Here is a 17,239-nt window from a genome sequence, read left to right as displayed (position 1 = left end):
TTTTTTAAAGACAGTGGAGCTGTCGAGAAGTTACGTTTCTCAACTATATACAAGGGCACAAGCAAGAACATAGCTTTTTTTAATCTTTCCAGCTAAGAATAATCACGTCATAATCTTATTTATTTTCTATACTCCAAAATTCTTAGTTGAAGAGTTTATTCAACTTGTTTAACCAAAGATCTTCACCCATTTAAATGTGTTAAAAAATTAATAATAATAATAATAATAATAATAATAATAATAAAAATAAAAAGATAACTCCCAACACTGATACACTGTGTGATGTAAAGACTAGCTGCTTTCTGAAGGCTTATACACACTTCTGTTGCCTCCAGCATGGCTTACATGTAAGCAGTAACAGAAGTCATTAAAAGGAGATATTACATGAATTATGAAGAAAAAGAGAACACTCTTACAAACTTTGTGGAAGAGCTTGTACAGGACATTCGGCAATATGGGACTGAATGCATGTCTTTATCAACTGTGACCATCAGACTCTGTTCTCTGTCCAAAATAAATGTCCCCAAATGATAGAGCAACAACAACAACAACAACAACATCATGATGGCTGAATGGCATGCTGAGTTCTCCGTGTCAGTTTTCTCCTTCTGGCAGGAAAATAAATAAATAAAAAGCTGCTCATATGTCTCTAATGCAATATCAGTCACTGCAAAGCCACTTTAATGACTAGAATGTCTAATAAATGACATTCTATTTTTTTAAAAAAAATATGAAATTTAAGGAAAAACTTCAATTATGCTTACTGCATAATAAAGGTCTAATATGCAGTACAATTGGGCCAATAGAAATAAATAAGATAGCCCTTTAACCAGCTGAAACTAAGATAGCCTGAATGTAAGCTCCATGATTAAAATGATCACGGCTCACAAGGCAAAGCAAAGCCACAAGCTTGGAGGCTCAGGCACATGAACAATGCTCAGCGAGGACAATCAATTCAGTGAAAATCTCTGGAAGCAAAGAGTCTGTTAATGTTGAAACAGAGTATTCAGGAAGCTCTCACAAAAAAAAGCATTCATACTGCATCAACTGATTTATCCTGACCTGATTTAAACTGAAAAACATCTTTCCTTTTTTCCCTGGGACTACTGCACGTCTGGGAAAATGTGCTTTTTATAAGCTAGTGCGTAGATGAACACATGACTAGACACTGTGTCTGCTAATGAGTCTTACGTCTATGAGCTGAAAAGGGGGAAAAGAAGAAAAAAAAAAATCAGAGACATACAAAGCAATTGACATCGAGGCAACGTTTCTATAAAAGGATGAAGAAAATGTCATTCGTGCCACAGTGGGGTTTATTGTGCAGAAGAAAAAAAGTACTTGTCATGTAACAGAACAGTGATTCAACAAGCTTTGTTGTTTCTGTAGAATATTTCGTAAGGCAGCTATTTCTCACATTTCTCACTAATTCTCGTTTAATCTCTTCTCTAAAGAATACGGGTTTGCTTATATACAGACTCGGGCATCTATCAGTACTGATACTTTATAATGAAACTCAAGGACTTTCAAGGACGGTACAAGAATCGTCATTCAAACAGGTTCATTATTTCTTCTTTTTTATAATAATAATAATAAATTTTACATTGGGAACTCATCTTCCAGAAGCCAATATTTTTGACACCTTTTCCAGCCACGCTGGATGAAGTGAGCATTTCCCAGGCATTGCTACATCTTCACCAGTGTCAGTATCCTCCAGATGAGTTACTGCAGCTGTCTGTCAAAATGAGTGAGAGAATAGTAGGAGGAAGAGGAAGGGCTGCAGCACTGTGGCATATTTTGAGTGAAAGGATTGTATTTGTGTTCTGTCAAAACGACACCCAATTTTTTTTATATAATTTTGGATTGATTTTATTTTATTTTTCATCATTTAAGCGCTTATTAAGCATCACTAGATAAAAATGTCTGTTTAAGGTTTCAAGCAGCTTGTATGAACCCATGCTGATGAAGTGAAAAGGAAAAGTGTTATCATGTAACCATGTTGTTAAATAAACCCTGTATTGCCTAGTATTATTTACATATTAAATATATGACAAATTTTAACCCGAAGAGAAAGGGAAAGCTGTGATGTCCTGGGCTGTAGGAAATCTAATTCAACCCCAGACTATGACTAGTTAATTAAATATATTAAGAAAGAGTAAAGAACGTTAGCAAGGACCCAAATTGCCGGGAAAGGGACAGCTCTGTGCATCCAAAATCCGCTCCTGATCATGTCTCTGATGAAGCACATCATGTTCCTACAGTCAACAAATCTTTAGCTGTGAGTTCTGGCGTTACACTATTTCTTAATATATGTTATTGGAATCTGGCTGTTTATTTTTTATTCCTTGGCCACACTTTTAGTGAAGGAGAATTTCCATTTCTTGACTTGGCAGACATCTACAGTTTATCTACAGCGCGGTACAGTTATCGCTGAGCGGCGCAAGCTTACAGACCTTGCTCAAGGACTCAACAGTGACAGTTTGGTGATCTCGGGGTTCAAACTCACAACCTTCAAATCACTATCCTGATTCACAAAAACAGCAAATTATTAAAAGTAATTTATTTCTCCTCAGCTGACGTGTATAGAGTGGCATACGCTAGTAGAGTTATATTTAAATGTACATTTCAGGGAAACAATGCTTTGTGCAAGTAGATAGAAGACAAAACATTGGGCAAAAAAAAAAAATAAATAAATCCATAGAAATTTGTTTGCCAATATCTGGCCCAATAAGTGCAATAATAATCCAAACATCACACGGCTCATGTTACCAAGACAAGGCCGAGACACTCTGACTTCCTGCTCATGTGATAACACCTCTTTATTAAAAACAAACCTACAGAGACACAAAGCAATCTACACAGCCGTCCAGGACCCGGCGCACAGTCAGCACATCATGTAATACATTCTTATTAACTTTCTTTATACCAGACACACAGACATTTCTATCTGCTGTGTCCCTTCCTGTACCTGAGTTTTTGTTGCTTCTAAGAGACAGGTCTTTGTATGAATTAAAATCATTAACATCACAAAAGAAAGGCAGCATCTTTCTTAAATGCGTTTGGCGAGATGAAGGAAACGGCTCAGAGTCTAACGTTGCAAAAGGCAAAACAGTAATTACGGCATTGTAGCTGGAGAAACTTCCCTTCTCACGATTAGATTCTCAACCTCCCCTAATAATTCAGGCTAAGAGTTCGAATGATGACTGTGTGTAATTAGTGCATGTTTAAAACAGGGATAATTTGCTCTTTAGCAAGCTGCTTAATTGTGTTGCTGAGCCGATTGTGTGCTGTCCGGGGTGATGCAGCTGCAACTGTCCCGTCTCACAGCTTTTCTCCGATCGTGATGAGCTCAAACCAATCAGCATGGCCCAATGAGAGGGGTGGAGGTGTTTTTATTTTTTTAATTAATTTATGAAGCTGCTGTAAACTTACATATTAAAGCTTACAGCATATATGGTACATACAAGCATTACGTATTCTATCTAATTGTACAGGGCTTGTAACTTGCTGCAGAAAACAAACACATAACTGAAGCTCAGCTTCTGAGACGACTTAACAGTCATTTTCAACAGATTTACCTTTAGCTCCAGAAGCTGAATGAACTGATTCCACCGTGTATACTAACCATGTATACACTGCCAGATAGAAATATCAGAACTAAAAGAAAATCCCACTCGTAACTACGACTTTGTGTTGGTGTTCATGAGCATCCAACTCGTAATTACGATCTTTCTGACATGACTTGAACGTAGCATTACATTAGCACCATATGAGAGTGCGGCAAGCACAAGGTTGCGAGTTCTAATTTGTTTTACACTTACAGTAAACCTACTCATTGTTTTCCATGCCAGAAAATGTTTCTTGATACTGTGGAAGAATGAATACAATTGAGTCAAATGGAGTTTTCCCTTTCATTAGAAGAAATTTTCCAGAGTCAACAGTTGAGTCACGGACAAGTGTGGGGAAACGTCACAGTCGTCGTCTGGCACAAAAGCGGATCTGAGGAAGCGGCTTATGGGAAACACACTCACACGACAGATGTAAACACACCATGCCATTTCTCTAAGCAGGGACGGCTCACGGCGTGTGTGTCACAGCGAAACGTTGATACAGAAACCCAGACTAAAACATGTAAACAATTCCATACTCCTGCGGACGTCTACACGGCTCATAAGCCCCGAGCTGAATGTGTCAGCAATGCAAGACAACAGTGAGACAAAGCCTCGCCGACGTCCTGCTGATAAATGACGTTTCCAGGCAAATAATTCATTCGATTTGAAGAGAAGTGTAGTGCACAAGACCATTAGCATAATGACATAATAATCACATCTGCACAGTAAATACTAAACATGAGCACTGTACATCAGCATCTTCACACAACCCTTTTAATGAAGGAAGCTCTAACGTATTACTACCTCATGAAAAGGGATCATTTTCTGAGCAAAAATGTAATTTTTATAACAAATGCTTATGATCGCAGATCGGTTGGATTGTTTTTGCAGTTTTCTGGGACTGTGTGAATGTTGTGACTCATCAAAACACCCACACAAGTGCTCATTAGTAACAACTGAGGATGGACAAAGCGGTCAGAGTACACAACAAAACACTAGTTGTTTGTTTGAGGGCTCATCTGCGTTAACAGCTTGAAAAGGCCAATATCGTGATGGACAATTATGTTTACTGTGCAACCGAATCGGAAAGTTAGAATTGCTTCAACGTTGTTTATTCCCCCTGAGAGAATGACACATTAACTGTATTGCAGTACTTTAGTACTCAGAGACATTGTGGAGCTGACTGATGATGAAGGTTAAATGGAAGATCTCTGCTACAGGGGGATAAATCAGCTGTCAGTGCCACTAGGAAACGCACAATCCAGCAAACTCTGCAATATTCAGATATTCACAGTATGCGTTTTGTTATGTCAGCTATCACTTTTTTGATAGTCAGTTAGGCTAGGAAATGAGTTTCAGATTTATTCATGCTTTGTTCACACTTCATTGCCACAGATATGTGTAATGCAATCACTTTCTTGAAAGCCTTGAGTGACACAAGAGGAAAAAAAACAGGAACAGGTGCTCTCTATCACTCAAAGAAATCACATGTTAAAAAAAATCCCCATGTTCTTTTTAAATACAGTAGAGTAATTGTCTTCACTAAAATCCATACAGTATAGATGAGAGAGACTTACCCTCTCTTCCAGGCCGCTTTCCTCGCCAGGTGGCTCCTTGCAGTCAGGTGTGTCTATGCTGACGGGTGCAGGTTTCTTCAGTGCTGGCTCACGATTCAGCGTGGTGTATCCCACGTGCTCATAAATGGGGTTAATAGTCATCTTAGAGATGTACTCAGCTGCTTTGGTCTCGATGTAAAGTGTGATCAGGCCATCTGTGACCAAGTCGTGGATTGACTCGAACCGTTTCTCTCCCACAAAGTGCTTGCCATCGTAATAGAGGCGGAAGTTGCGGGTCTGGTTCCCGAAGCTGATTGAGGGAGATGGAAAAGAAAGGGAGGGAAAAAAATAAGTGCTGGTGGAAAAACCAATATGAGAGGAAGAGAGCTAATGATCAGGTGTAAAATGAGAGAATAATGGCAATGGGGAAATGATGTCTAGCCGAACGGTCACTGACCGCTAGAAATATGACCAGTTAGTGAACCTGAGAGCTTTATACTACAGCTGTGAGAGGATCTGATGGGGAAAGAAAGAATCCTTAACTGTCCTCAGCTTTCACTAATACACACACACACACCCCTCCACGCTAGCCTGATCATCTTTCAGAACTAAATCACTTAGTGGCCATGAAGGAGTTGGTTCTTAGATCAATAAGTAGATTAGGATCAGCTTTTCAGCAACACACAACAGCCAAACATAACTGAGCCACAACACACATGAGAGACTTCACCCATGATGCAAAGCTTTGATTCCTTTTTCATTCTCTAGTAGTAATTGATCTTAACATCTACTGAAGTTAAAGGTATCTTCTCTCAGCACAGTGATATTAGTAGAAGGGCAGAGCAGTAACTTCCTTAAAGATAAATTATACATCAGCCAAGTTTACCATGCAGTCAATGTCATTATGTGAAAATGATCAGGTAATTAAATATTGATGAGGCAAAGTCAAGAGTATACTCATCGCTAGAGTGACAGAATAAATTAGAACAGTTAGTTAACATGTTACAACAAGTTAATAACCTCTATATTTTTTATACTCTGTTAATTAAAATACACTACTACAACTACAAATGCAACTTAAATGCTGCATGCTCCAGAATATTAAACTATGCCCGTACAGCCATCACAAAATAAATATATATATATATATATATATATATATATATATATATGCCTAAACCCCAGCCACTGGATGCAGTGCCGGTCCCAAGCCCGGATAAAAATGGGAGGGGAGCAGCCGAAAGCGTATGTAAACTGCATGGCTGCTTACAAAGAGCTGACCCTAGTCAAGCATTCCATGTCAAGGGTCCTCACAGGAAGTCGTGCCACCAAGCTTGGGCTAAAAATAGAACATGCCACCCACGCTACCAGTCTGTCAACAATGCTTTGTTCGTATGCTGAAATATTTTTGTATGCTGATGCATATTTCTTGCAAAATTTCAATTCTTAAGGCGAAAATTTGTAAGGGAGGGCATTCGTATGCCAAGGTTCCACTGTATATAGTATTATCTATATTCTATAAGAATACAGATTCTTATAGATGCCATACAGTTTGCATAAGCTTCGTATCTATATTCTAGAAAAATGCAGATAGTATTATACAAAAATAATACAACAATTTAGCAGCAAACATTTCTAGTGGAAGCCTATTAGGAAAAGCTGTAAGTTCACATCATGTTACATTACTGATAATAACAATGACACAATATCACTGTGACGCTGGATTCAGCCCAAGACACAATAATTGGAGTTTTACACATACATGTATGTGTTATTGTGTACTAATTTTACGTTATAACAAAGCACTGTGTAATACAGTTTCCAGTGATCTTAATTGATGTGACTGTTTCTGGTTACTGGCTGTGTTTCCTGTGCGAGTTCGGTTATAGTCCCAGTGAGAGGGATATCTGACGCACACAGAAATAAAGGACTGCAGGGACTTCTGTCAAAATAGTTTGGAGCTAGATCTTGTTTCCGGCTTCCTATGTGGAGAAAAGCGATACGCCATTATCTCCACAGATGTACAAAAGCTAATGCAATCAACTGATTAGGATCTAATGCTATAACATGTTGATAAAACGTATTAAAGCTTTAGCATATGTTTAGATTTTTCAGGAATATTTTTGTATGTTTTGTCCCTTCAGAAAAATTCAATACAAAATGCTTAATGTTTTTTTTTAAGCTTTTCTATGATAGGTTAGAGCCAGGTTATCCCCCGGGTTGTGCCCCGGGTCCTCTGGGGACAGACAGGCTTTCTGCTACATTTTCTTTCTTCTTTTCAGTAATAACTGAAAGTGTTCTGGTACTGGTTTCTGGTGCAAATCAATTTTGCATGTAATATCTCACTATCACGTTTATTTACAATAGCAATAATACAGAGAACTAATCTGGCTGGCCCTCCTTTAACGCAGACAAACAGAAACATACACAGAAATCACACACACAGCCATAAATACAAACACAAAAAACACACAGGAAGACACAGAAACACACAAACAGATAGAAAAACACACAGTAACACAAAGAAACACACACAGTAACACAAAGAAGCACACAGATACATACACAGCAGCACACACACAGTAACACATACAGTAACACAAAGAAACACACACAGATACACACACAGATAAACACACAGCAGCACACACAATAGCACACAGAAACACACAATAACACATACAGTAGCACACAGATACACACACAGATAAACACACAGCAGCACACACAATAGCACACAGAAACACACACAGTAACACAAAGAAACACACAGATACATACACAGATAAACACACAGCAGCACACACAATAGCACACAGAAACACACACAGTAGCACACAATAACACACAGAAACACACACAGCAGCACACACAATAACACATACAGTAGCACACAGAAACACACACAGATAAACACACAGCAGCACACACAATAGCACACAGAAACACACACAGCAGCACACACAACACATACAGTAGCACCCAGAAACACACAAAGTAACACACAGCAGCACATGCACAGTAACACATACAGTAACACACAATAACACAAAGCAGCATACAGTAACACAGGGTAGCACACAATAACACACAGAAACACACACAGTAGCACACAATAACACACAGATACACACACAGTAGCACACAATAACATAAGGTAGCACACAGTAGCACACAATAACACACAGATACACACAGTAGCACACAATAACACAAAGCAGCACACAGTAACACACAGTAGCACACCATAACACACAGATACACACACAGTAGCACACAATAACACACAGATACACACACAGTAGCACACAATAACATAAGGTAGCACACAATAACACACAGATACACACACAGTAGCACACACATAAAACCACACACAGCAGCACACACTGAGTGTTCACAGAGCAAATTAAGGGGCTGAAGCTGTTATTAAGCAGACCCTTTGCCTAATCCTGTTAATGTCAAACTGGACAACTGTAACCCTTTCATTATAGAGACTTCATCTGTAACCAGAGGCTGAGAAATCTGAGCCAACACTTTGATGATCTATCAGCTCCAGTTTAAAAAAAAAAAGAGAAGATAATCCTCTTTATTTGGCATGCAAATCTCAGACAGAATAAGAGTGCTGGAAATATTAGAATGATGATGAAGATGATGACGACCTTGGATCATACGTTTACTAATAACAATTCAGTCAAACATATTCCTGCATGTAAAGAAGTGCCTCACATCTCCACAACACACCCGTCACTGCACACTGCACAACACAATGAAGCTGAAAGCTGATTTCTAATGTTAAACTAAAATGTGGTACTATAGATGCCATTAAATAAGCATTTACCGACTGTGGCTTCAAGAGATACATGAGGGTGAGTCAAATAAAATCCTTCATTTTTTTTTTTTTACATGATGTTTTGCTGTGTTTATTGCATGTAAGCATCACAATAGTGTATCGGGTATAAGGTAGCAGGAGAAGAAGCTACTGAAAGCATTTATGGTATTTACCCTTATTCAGATAGACTTACACAAGTGCTTACAAAATAAATAGATAGATGACAGAGAAATGGGTAGATGTATGGATGGATGGATGGATGGATGGATGGATGGATAGATAGATAGATGGATAATAGGGAGATAGATAGATGGATGATAGAGAGATGTATGGATAGAGAGTTAGATAGATGAATAGATGTATGGATAAAGAGATAGATAGACAGACAGACAGACAGACAGTGAGATTGATGGATGGATAGACATATCTAGATAGACGGACAGACGAATGGATAGAAAGATAGATAGATGAAGGATAGAGAGATGGATGGATGGATAGATAGATAGATAGATAGATAGATAGATAGATAGATAGATAGATAGATAGATAGATAGATAGATCTAAAAAGAGAAAAAGAGTTTTTGCTCATCACACTGGAAAAAGGTTGTAAAACTCTAATCTAATCTAAAATCTCTAAAGCGTTTGGACTTTCATCTTTAATGATTTCATACTTTCAAGCAGCACTGTATTAGAGAGTGATTAGTGAACAAATTACAGGCATGAGTTATCCTGATGCTTGGCAAAATCAGATTAACTCCATAAACTTCTGGATATAATAGAATTTCTGGTACTTATGGTACATATGGACGCATTAGCTAGATCATAATTATGTCTAACACAGCCACTCACACACAGCTGCAAGTTCTCATTCTTTCACTATTAAAAAATCATGTAGGAAAAACTAAATACTGTCACATCACTGTCACGCAAAATGTTGTTCTTCGTCTGCTCACTGTTCGGGGTCACTTCAGCGGAGAATTTGATCTGGATATGTTGATTTGGCACTGGTTTTACACCGGAGACCCTTTCCTGATCCAAACCTCATAATTTATCTGGGCTTGGAATTGGTACTGAGAGTTAACCCCTCAGTGGCTGTGTTGGTTCCCTGCTGGGGCCGTGGCATTGAGAGCACAGTATCCTGCTGCTGGACCACTAGGGAACAGACCACTGTCATGCAAAATACTATGCTTAAATAGTGTATTTAAATGCTAAAAATTATAATGAGTTGCAGTGTTGCTGATGCTTGGGTTTTTAAAGCAGATGTCTGATTCTGACTGGTACTGTGGTAGGCTTGAGGTCATATTTACCAAACATTGATAGAAAATATGGAGGAGAAAAACATTCAAAATTTTATATATATATATATATATATATAAAAAAGGAAAAACAATAATGTTATCTCATGTGCAGTTTACCACAAGAGGCTAATTATAAAAAAATAACAGGGCTTTAAGACTGCAGGCATGAATCCTTTTGTCACAATATTATGGTTGAGAATGTGGAACCTAAGGCATAGCAGCATCCGGAGATCTGATGTGTGCTAATGATTAAAGAAAGGTCATCCACATCAGCTAAATTTAACATAGTACACAGGACAGAATTAGCTGGCTGGGATTGCAGGAACACTTTCCCCGAAGGATTGCAGCCAGGAAGCTTTAAATAGGTTTAGATTATTCAGGAGGAAGTTAATGAAATGAAAAGAGGAGAAAGAGGTGAGAAAAGCAAAGAATGAGGAAGAGGAATGAACATGAATGGTATAAATAAAGAACATATTGAAAGTGGGGGGAAAAAAAAAAAAAAAAAAAAAATTCACACACCGTAAGGCTAGGGTGTAAGTGCCAGGTTGTCTCTGGCTCTCTCTGATGAGGTAACTTCCTTCTGCCACACTCAGCAGCTGATCCGCTTCCTCTCTGGAGATCATGCCGTGGTACCTGAGCGAAAAGCATGCATCCATAACCATGTCTAATGATGACACACTGATATCAAAACTACAAAAAAAAAAAAAAGGTACTCACTCTCGACCGTAGTATTTTGGCCTGTTTTCAACCTGCGAGACAAGAAGAAATAAGTCAGGGATAAATATTCTTTCTCAAGGGCTGTTTACATACCCAAATTATCTGCCACTATGTATATTATATATTGGGTTTCTTTTTGCAAGGATTCTGCACGCATAACAAAATTATTGGCGCAGAAGGAGGTTCCCTGATTCTGTCAAACTTCAGAAACAGAAATGTTTAGAAGAAACAAATGACTTTAGTACACAGTATAAGCTATAGCTGCAAAGCACCAGGACATCACTGCGGGATGATTTATAATGTATGATGGGTATCCACAGTGCAGGGATCTGTTGAAAATGGGTTATTACAATCACATATTAGCATAATAAACCCACAAACAGCACGCCCAGCTGTTTAACCTTGAGACGACTGTGAGACAGCAATCATGGGAAAAGATACGAAAATGGAGCTCATGCAGATTACGATGATATTGGCTTGTTTGCAGACGCATCAACTTCCATTTCTGTCTTCGCGTCACGCTCGGCCTTCCCTCTCTACGACGACGCAGACATTCAGCTTGTCTTATACAGCAGTGGAAAAGCAATAGTGTAAAAAAAAAAAACGATAGGAAGTACAGAAATGGTGATATTTTATGTGACAGCTTTACAGTACTCCAGGGAAATTTAGCTAAACAAAAGTTTCAAAAATTGTAGACACAGTATCAATTCATTCAGACCAAACCATGAGCTGCACGTAATCTATAAACTGTGTGTGTGTATGTGTGTGTGTGTTCAATAGCATAACCTGTTCAGCTTCATATAATGAAATCCACAGAGCAGGGGAAAGCTGTGTGTAATATACTGAAGAGACGAGACAACATGTCACTGAAATAAATGAGCCTGGGATTGCCCAATTCTGTCCTTTATTATAGGGAAAATAAGAAGGAGGAGGGGAGTTAATGAGAGAATCACAAATGCTTAAGAAAGCGTCAAGAAGAAACAGGATGAAACTATGTGGGCAGGAATACAGATGGTAATGCAGTGGCAGAATTGAGAATGTGTGTGTGTTTCTGTTTGTGGGCTAGCAGACATGCATTCTGGAAAAATCTAAAAGGAAAAGTCAATGTCACAAACTTGTACACGTAGGTTTCACTACATGACGCAATCGTTGGTGTTTCTGAAACGCAGAACAAACTAAATGTTAAGAATTATGCCACTGAATCATCATAAAGATAAAAGGTATAATCAGACACGGATAGAACTGTATGGAAGCGAAAGGAAATTGCTCGAAGAACAGACCGCGTGTGTGAATGAAAATCTGCTCTATACACAGAGGAATGGAGGAGAAGTCAAGCCTGAAGGTTTCATTAAAATGGGTCAGACAGTGATGACTCACTCAAGGGGAGAGCGGAATCTGCCGTTGCTATTAGATAAAACCAGGAAAGACATTATGAATAAACAAATCATCCTGCATCTCCACAAACAGATTGTAATCTGATTTAACCTTTGTGTGCTGGTGGTACAGTACAAAGGCAGTGCGGTGCTAACCCCAATGCTTAGTGGACCATGTGATGAGCTCAGCACAGCCACTGCCCATAGCGCTGATTAAAAATGAACAAACCCACTGGATTACATCACAAGGACAGACCGTCCCGGAACAGCGGAGCCTGATGTGCTGCAATGCTGATGTTCTATCTGTTCAAAACCTAATCTCAGCTGCACAGCACAACGAGCCTTACACACTTCCTCTATCATCCACAGTATAATAAACCAGACAAATGCAGACTGATGCTCACAGTCGAGTCCATAAGTGTTTGGACAGTGACTTTCTGGAATGTACACAAGCACAATGGATTTAAAATGAAGCATTCTATATATGACTGGAATGTTGACTTTCAGCTTTAATTCAAGGAGGCTTTATTTCAAATGGCATTAATAGGAATTACAGCCATTTTGCACTTACATCTCAGACTCAAAAGTAACTGAACAAACTAACAGAATGATAAATATAAGAATGAACTAAATTATTCTTATTAAATATAACAATTATAATTATTAAATCCTTTGCACTCAGTGATTGGCTGAAGTCTGGATTTCATGGACAAGCTGAAAGTCTAGACTTCAACCACATCTTGATTGCTGCATAAGAAAAATCTGGTATGGTAGTGTGCAGAGGCGACATTAGGGAAAATTGTGCCACTGTCCTAATAGTTATGGACCCGACTGTATAACAGCAGGGAAAATGCACAATGCGCTCATGTCAGCACATTCTAACTAGAGCTCTGTTTCCTGTGTTGTGGGGATAAACCACCAGCTCAGTGTAAACAGTAGTAAATTAGAGATCCTATAGATTATAGGTCACTGGATAGTGCTTAGAAAATCAAATTTAGGACCTAGCGTGTTCTCTCTCTCTCTCTCTCTCTCTCTCTCTCTCACACACACACACACTTCAAACACAGACTTAATTCAGTGCATTAGCATATTAACAAACACTTCCTGAGTTGAATCAGGTTTATCAGAGTGAAGTACACACTGAGGAGCAATGCTATAAACGTACTGAATGTACTAGTCTCAGTCCTTTTTCTTGTCATCCTTCAGTTTCAACACATCCGTCAACACTTTTCTGAGATCAAAATATGCCTGCCCACTTATCACTGCATTTCTATGTGGTTACGCATCGTAATAGAAACAGACGAATGGATGTAACTCCGCACTAATATGAAGAAACAATCCAATCAGGATCGACTCAAGCCTGTAGCCTTCCACCTTGCCTTCAGCTGTAGAGAGTGAGATTACAAAGAAGCTGCCCAGACATCACGGACATCAGCGCTAATTAGACCTCATAATCAAGTCAACTTAAGTACTTAAGGATTTGGACAAATGATAATCCCAGGCAGCAGAGCCACTCGTACTGAGAAACACAGAAAAGAGCAGTCGTGCTCGATCTACACAGGGACTTCCAGGGGCTGCAGAGCCTGACATCGAGATGATTTAATTATCTTAGTTTTGGACTGTCCCTTATTGTGCACTGAGGGGTGCACAAACATTTTGGCACCAGGAATCCCTTTAACTGTAAAGATAATTTCAGGTAGCTGTCATCATAGATTCAAATGTGTTCACGTGAATATTTTGGCTACTTACTGAATCCAGAAGATTTTTATTCACGTTCATTCAATTCCAGTAACCAGACAAATAGACTAATAAATACAAGATTCCCATAATAAATAAAATATTTGGTACTCGTGAAAAAAAACACACCTCTCACAGACCTCTCTTGGAGAACCATTGTTCTTTCTCCATATTCTACAACTAACAGCAGTTTCGGGAGAACACACATCTATTTGCTCCACTGCAATTTATCCTTTTGTTATACTGATAAAATGTTTACGATTAAAAACGTTGTAGTTTCAAATAGATTTAAAACATTTTCCATTCCAGCAAGAAGCATCAGCATGGTGCCATTCTTCTCCTCACCCAACAACTCAAATGCCAGCCACCCCCCATCCAATGAGTTCCCGGGATCTGTTTAGCGAGTCTTTTAGGCTGGTACTGTTAAACATATGCAGATCCACAGGGCAGATCATGCGTGACAAATGGGGCTCAGTCACTGGATACAGTAATGAAAATAAATACAACAGTAATAGCAGCCAATTCCTCTAAAATTGACAGCAAATATTGCTTTAGTAGCCTTAAAGAGTGCCTCTGCAAATGTTTGCATAATAACCCATTTGAGAGATGCGGCAGAGACACTGGATGATGTGTAATGCTTTGAAAACATTGTGTGAGGGTGCTCGGCTCCTGTCGAGGGTTTGCTCGGGGAAACTGGAGACGTATTAGCATATTCTGAAAGAGATGTAAATCAGGGTTTTTGGGACTCTGTTTGTGGGGACTGCACAGGGTTAAATCTCTTGCCACATACACACAATGCCTCTGCCCAGGGGAAATGTGCTTTTCAATTGCTGGCTTTGATGTATGAGCCTACAGCAAAAAAAAAAAAAAAAATAATAAAAGTCCCAGAATGAAAACTTAATGACCTCTGAAAGAAGAAACACGCAAAGACTTGAAGACACGGTTCACATCAACTTCCCTGTATGTTAATCCATGAATAATTGTGTAGCCGTACTGCTGAGATGGAGACCTGGGTGCTGTGTGTGTGAGTGAGAGAGAGAGAAAGAGTGAGAGAGACAGTAGCTGAATTACAATAATAAGAGGCGAGCCCATCACTCAGCAGCTCAGTCTCGCCTTTTGTTTTGGACCGTCTTTTCTTTCGTGAAAATCTCACAGATCAATACTGTGGCTTATTTATTTACCTGGGTATCCGTTTTCTGTTTACTTCACATTATCAGCGAGGACGGGCTTAAATAAAAGCTATAACAGGCAGTAAATTATACATATCAGAGGCAGCACAAGTATTAAGTGCGAGGAGCATAATATTTGACTGCTTGATTTCAGCTCTTTAATAAGTACCTCACGTTGAAGATTATGTACAATATTTACACCTGTGAGTGAATAGAAACATATAAATGATGACATGTTCTGGTATGAACCGTACCTGATAATGACCATCCACTAGTACAACTTCTCTCTCTAAACCCATTACCAACTGCGGCACTTCCAGCTATCTAATCCAGCCTACAGACGCTCTCAGACACTATAATGATAATACAGATGAATAATTCAAAAGCATTACCCTCTCTTCCTCTAATTAACACTCCTATCCGCACGACTAATCTGCTTCTGCTGGATGGATGGGAACGGGGAGCGAGTCTGCGTTCTGTGTGAAACACAGTATGAGCGATATTTCCAGTAACACAGTGTTTATATTGTAGCTAAACTTGGGGGGAAAAACAGGCTAGACTTTCACGCAATTAAAAAGAGAATGAGTAATCCGATAGCAAGCGCTGGCCTACTTCTGAATAATCGCACGGATTGGAAATGGTTTAATCAAATGTAATGAAATTAAAAATAGCACCGCTCGTCAGGGGTAATGAAGCGTCTCTGGACAAGCGTGGAAGAAAGTCGTGAATATGAACGTGTCAGGATGTGGAGAGAACAAAATGTTTTTTTTGTTTGTTTTAAAGAAAATAATGACATATTAATATGTATGTTTGAAATCTGTGCTGGTTTATCTTTTACCTCACACGTGCATGTGACTCGCCGAGGGTGTGGCGCCTCCTGCTGGAGCTGATACACTAAAACAACAACACAAAGCACAGACAATACAGCAATTTTATCAGCTTTGCGTTTCAGTTTGTATGGAAGTAATACAAATTTTTTTCCATTATTATTCCCTGTGGTGTTAATAAATATATGAGCACCGTTTGACAAAAGTCTTATACATCTATAAAGATATGCTATAAAGCAAAGATGTGGTTAAAAGTAATGAAATGTAACATTTTCTACATTGAAATATACTAAACCGAGCAGAAAACATTGCTGATGTCAATATTTGTCTGAACATTCAGTGTTGTGGCACTTAAACAAATAATACTTTTTTTAATTGTGAATCTGGAAAAGGTCACTTGGATGTAAAACATAATAGCATTAATTATGTCTTTTAGGCTGAAAATTGGTCCATGATGTCTTCTATGTGTATATAGTCATACACAAATCAGGCATAACATTATGACCTAATATTGTGTTGGCCCCCATTTGGTGGCAAATCAGCTCTGACCTGTCATGCACTGTGTATTCTGACACCTTTCTGTCAGAACCAGCATTAACTTCTTCAGCAATTTGAGCAACAGTAGCTCGTCTGTTGGATCGGATCACACGCTCCAGCCTTCACTCCCCACGTGCATCAATGAGCCTTGGCCGCCCATGACCCTGTTGCCGGTTCACCACTGTTCCTTCCCTTGACCACTTTTGATAGATACTGACCACTGCAGACCGGGAACACCCCACAAGAGCTGCAGTTTTGGAGATGCTCTGATCCAGTCGTCTAGCCATCACAATTTGGCCCTTCATCAAACTCGCTCAAATCCTTACGCTTGTCCATTTTTCCTGCTTCTAACACATCAACGTTGAGGACAAAATGTTCACTTGCTGCCTAATATATCCCACCCACTAACAGGTGCCATGATGAGGAGATCATCAGTGTTATTCACTTCACCTGTCAGTGTTCATAATGTTATGCCTGATTGCTGTATTTATGTATGAGCTTGACTTCAATGTTTATGGACAGTTATAACTAAAAAATAGAAATAAAGTGTGTGTGCTGCATATCTGTCATCGGTAGTCACTAATT

At 39.0% G+C, this 17,239-nt stretch overlaps 1 protein-coding gene across 1 annotated transcript in view; it reads right to left on the bottom strand.

Moving 5' to 3' along the window:
* The window catches only part of chn1 (chimerin 1), a 39,601-nt gene that overhangs the window by 18,165 nt on the left and 4,197 nt on the right, over positions 1-17,239 (bottom strand). Inside the window, exons 4-7 of the mRNA XM_058392695.1 lie at positions 16,129-16,184; positions 11,012-11,043; positions 10,814-10,927; positions 5,186-5,474 (exon numbers count right to left, since the gene is read on the bottom strand). Of these exons, the coding sequence (XP_058248678.1) occupies positions 5,186-5,474; positions 10,814-10,927; positions 11,012-11,043; positions 16,129-16,184 (491 nt within the window). The remainder of the gene's footprint in view (positions 1-5,185; positions 5,475-10,813; positions 10,928-11,011; positions 11,044-16,128; positions 16,185-17,239) is intronic.

This window comes from Hemibagrus wyckioides, linkage group LG06 (genome assembly GCF_019097595.1).
Source record: "Hemibagrus wyckioides isolate EC202008001 linkage group LG06, SWU_Hwy_1.0, whole genome shotgun sequence".
NCBI lineage: Eukaryota > Metazoa > Chordata > Actinopteri > Siluriformes > Bagridae > Hemibagrus > Hemibagrus wyckioides.
The sequence above is the reverse complement of the archived record's forward strand: the minus strand, read 5'-3'. Positions and strand labels throughout refer to the sequence as shown.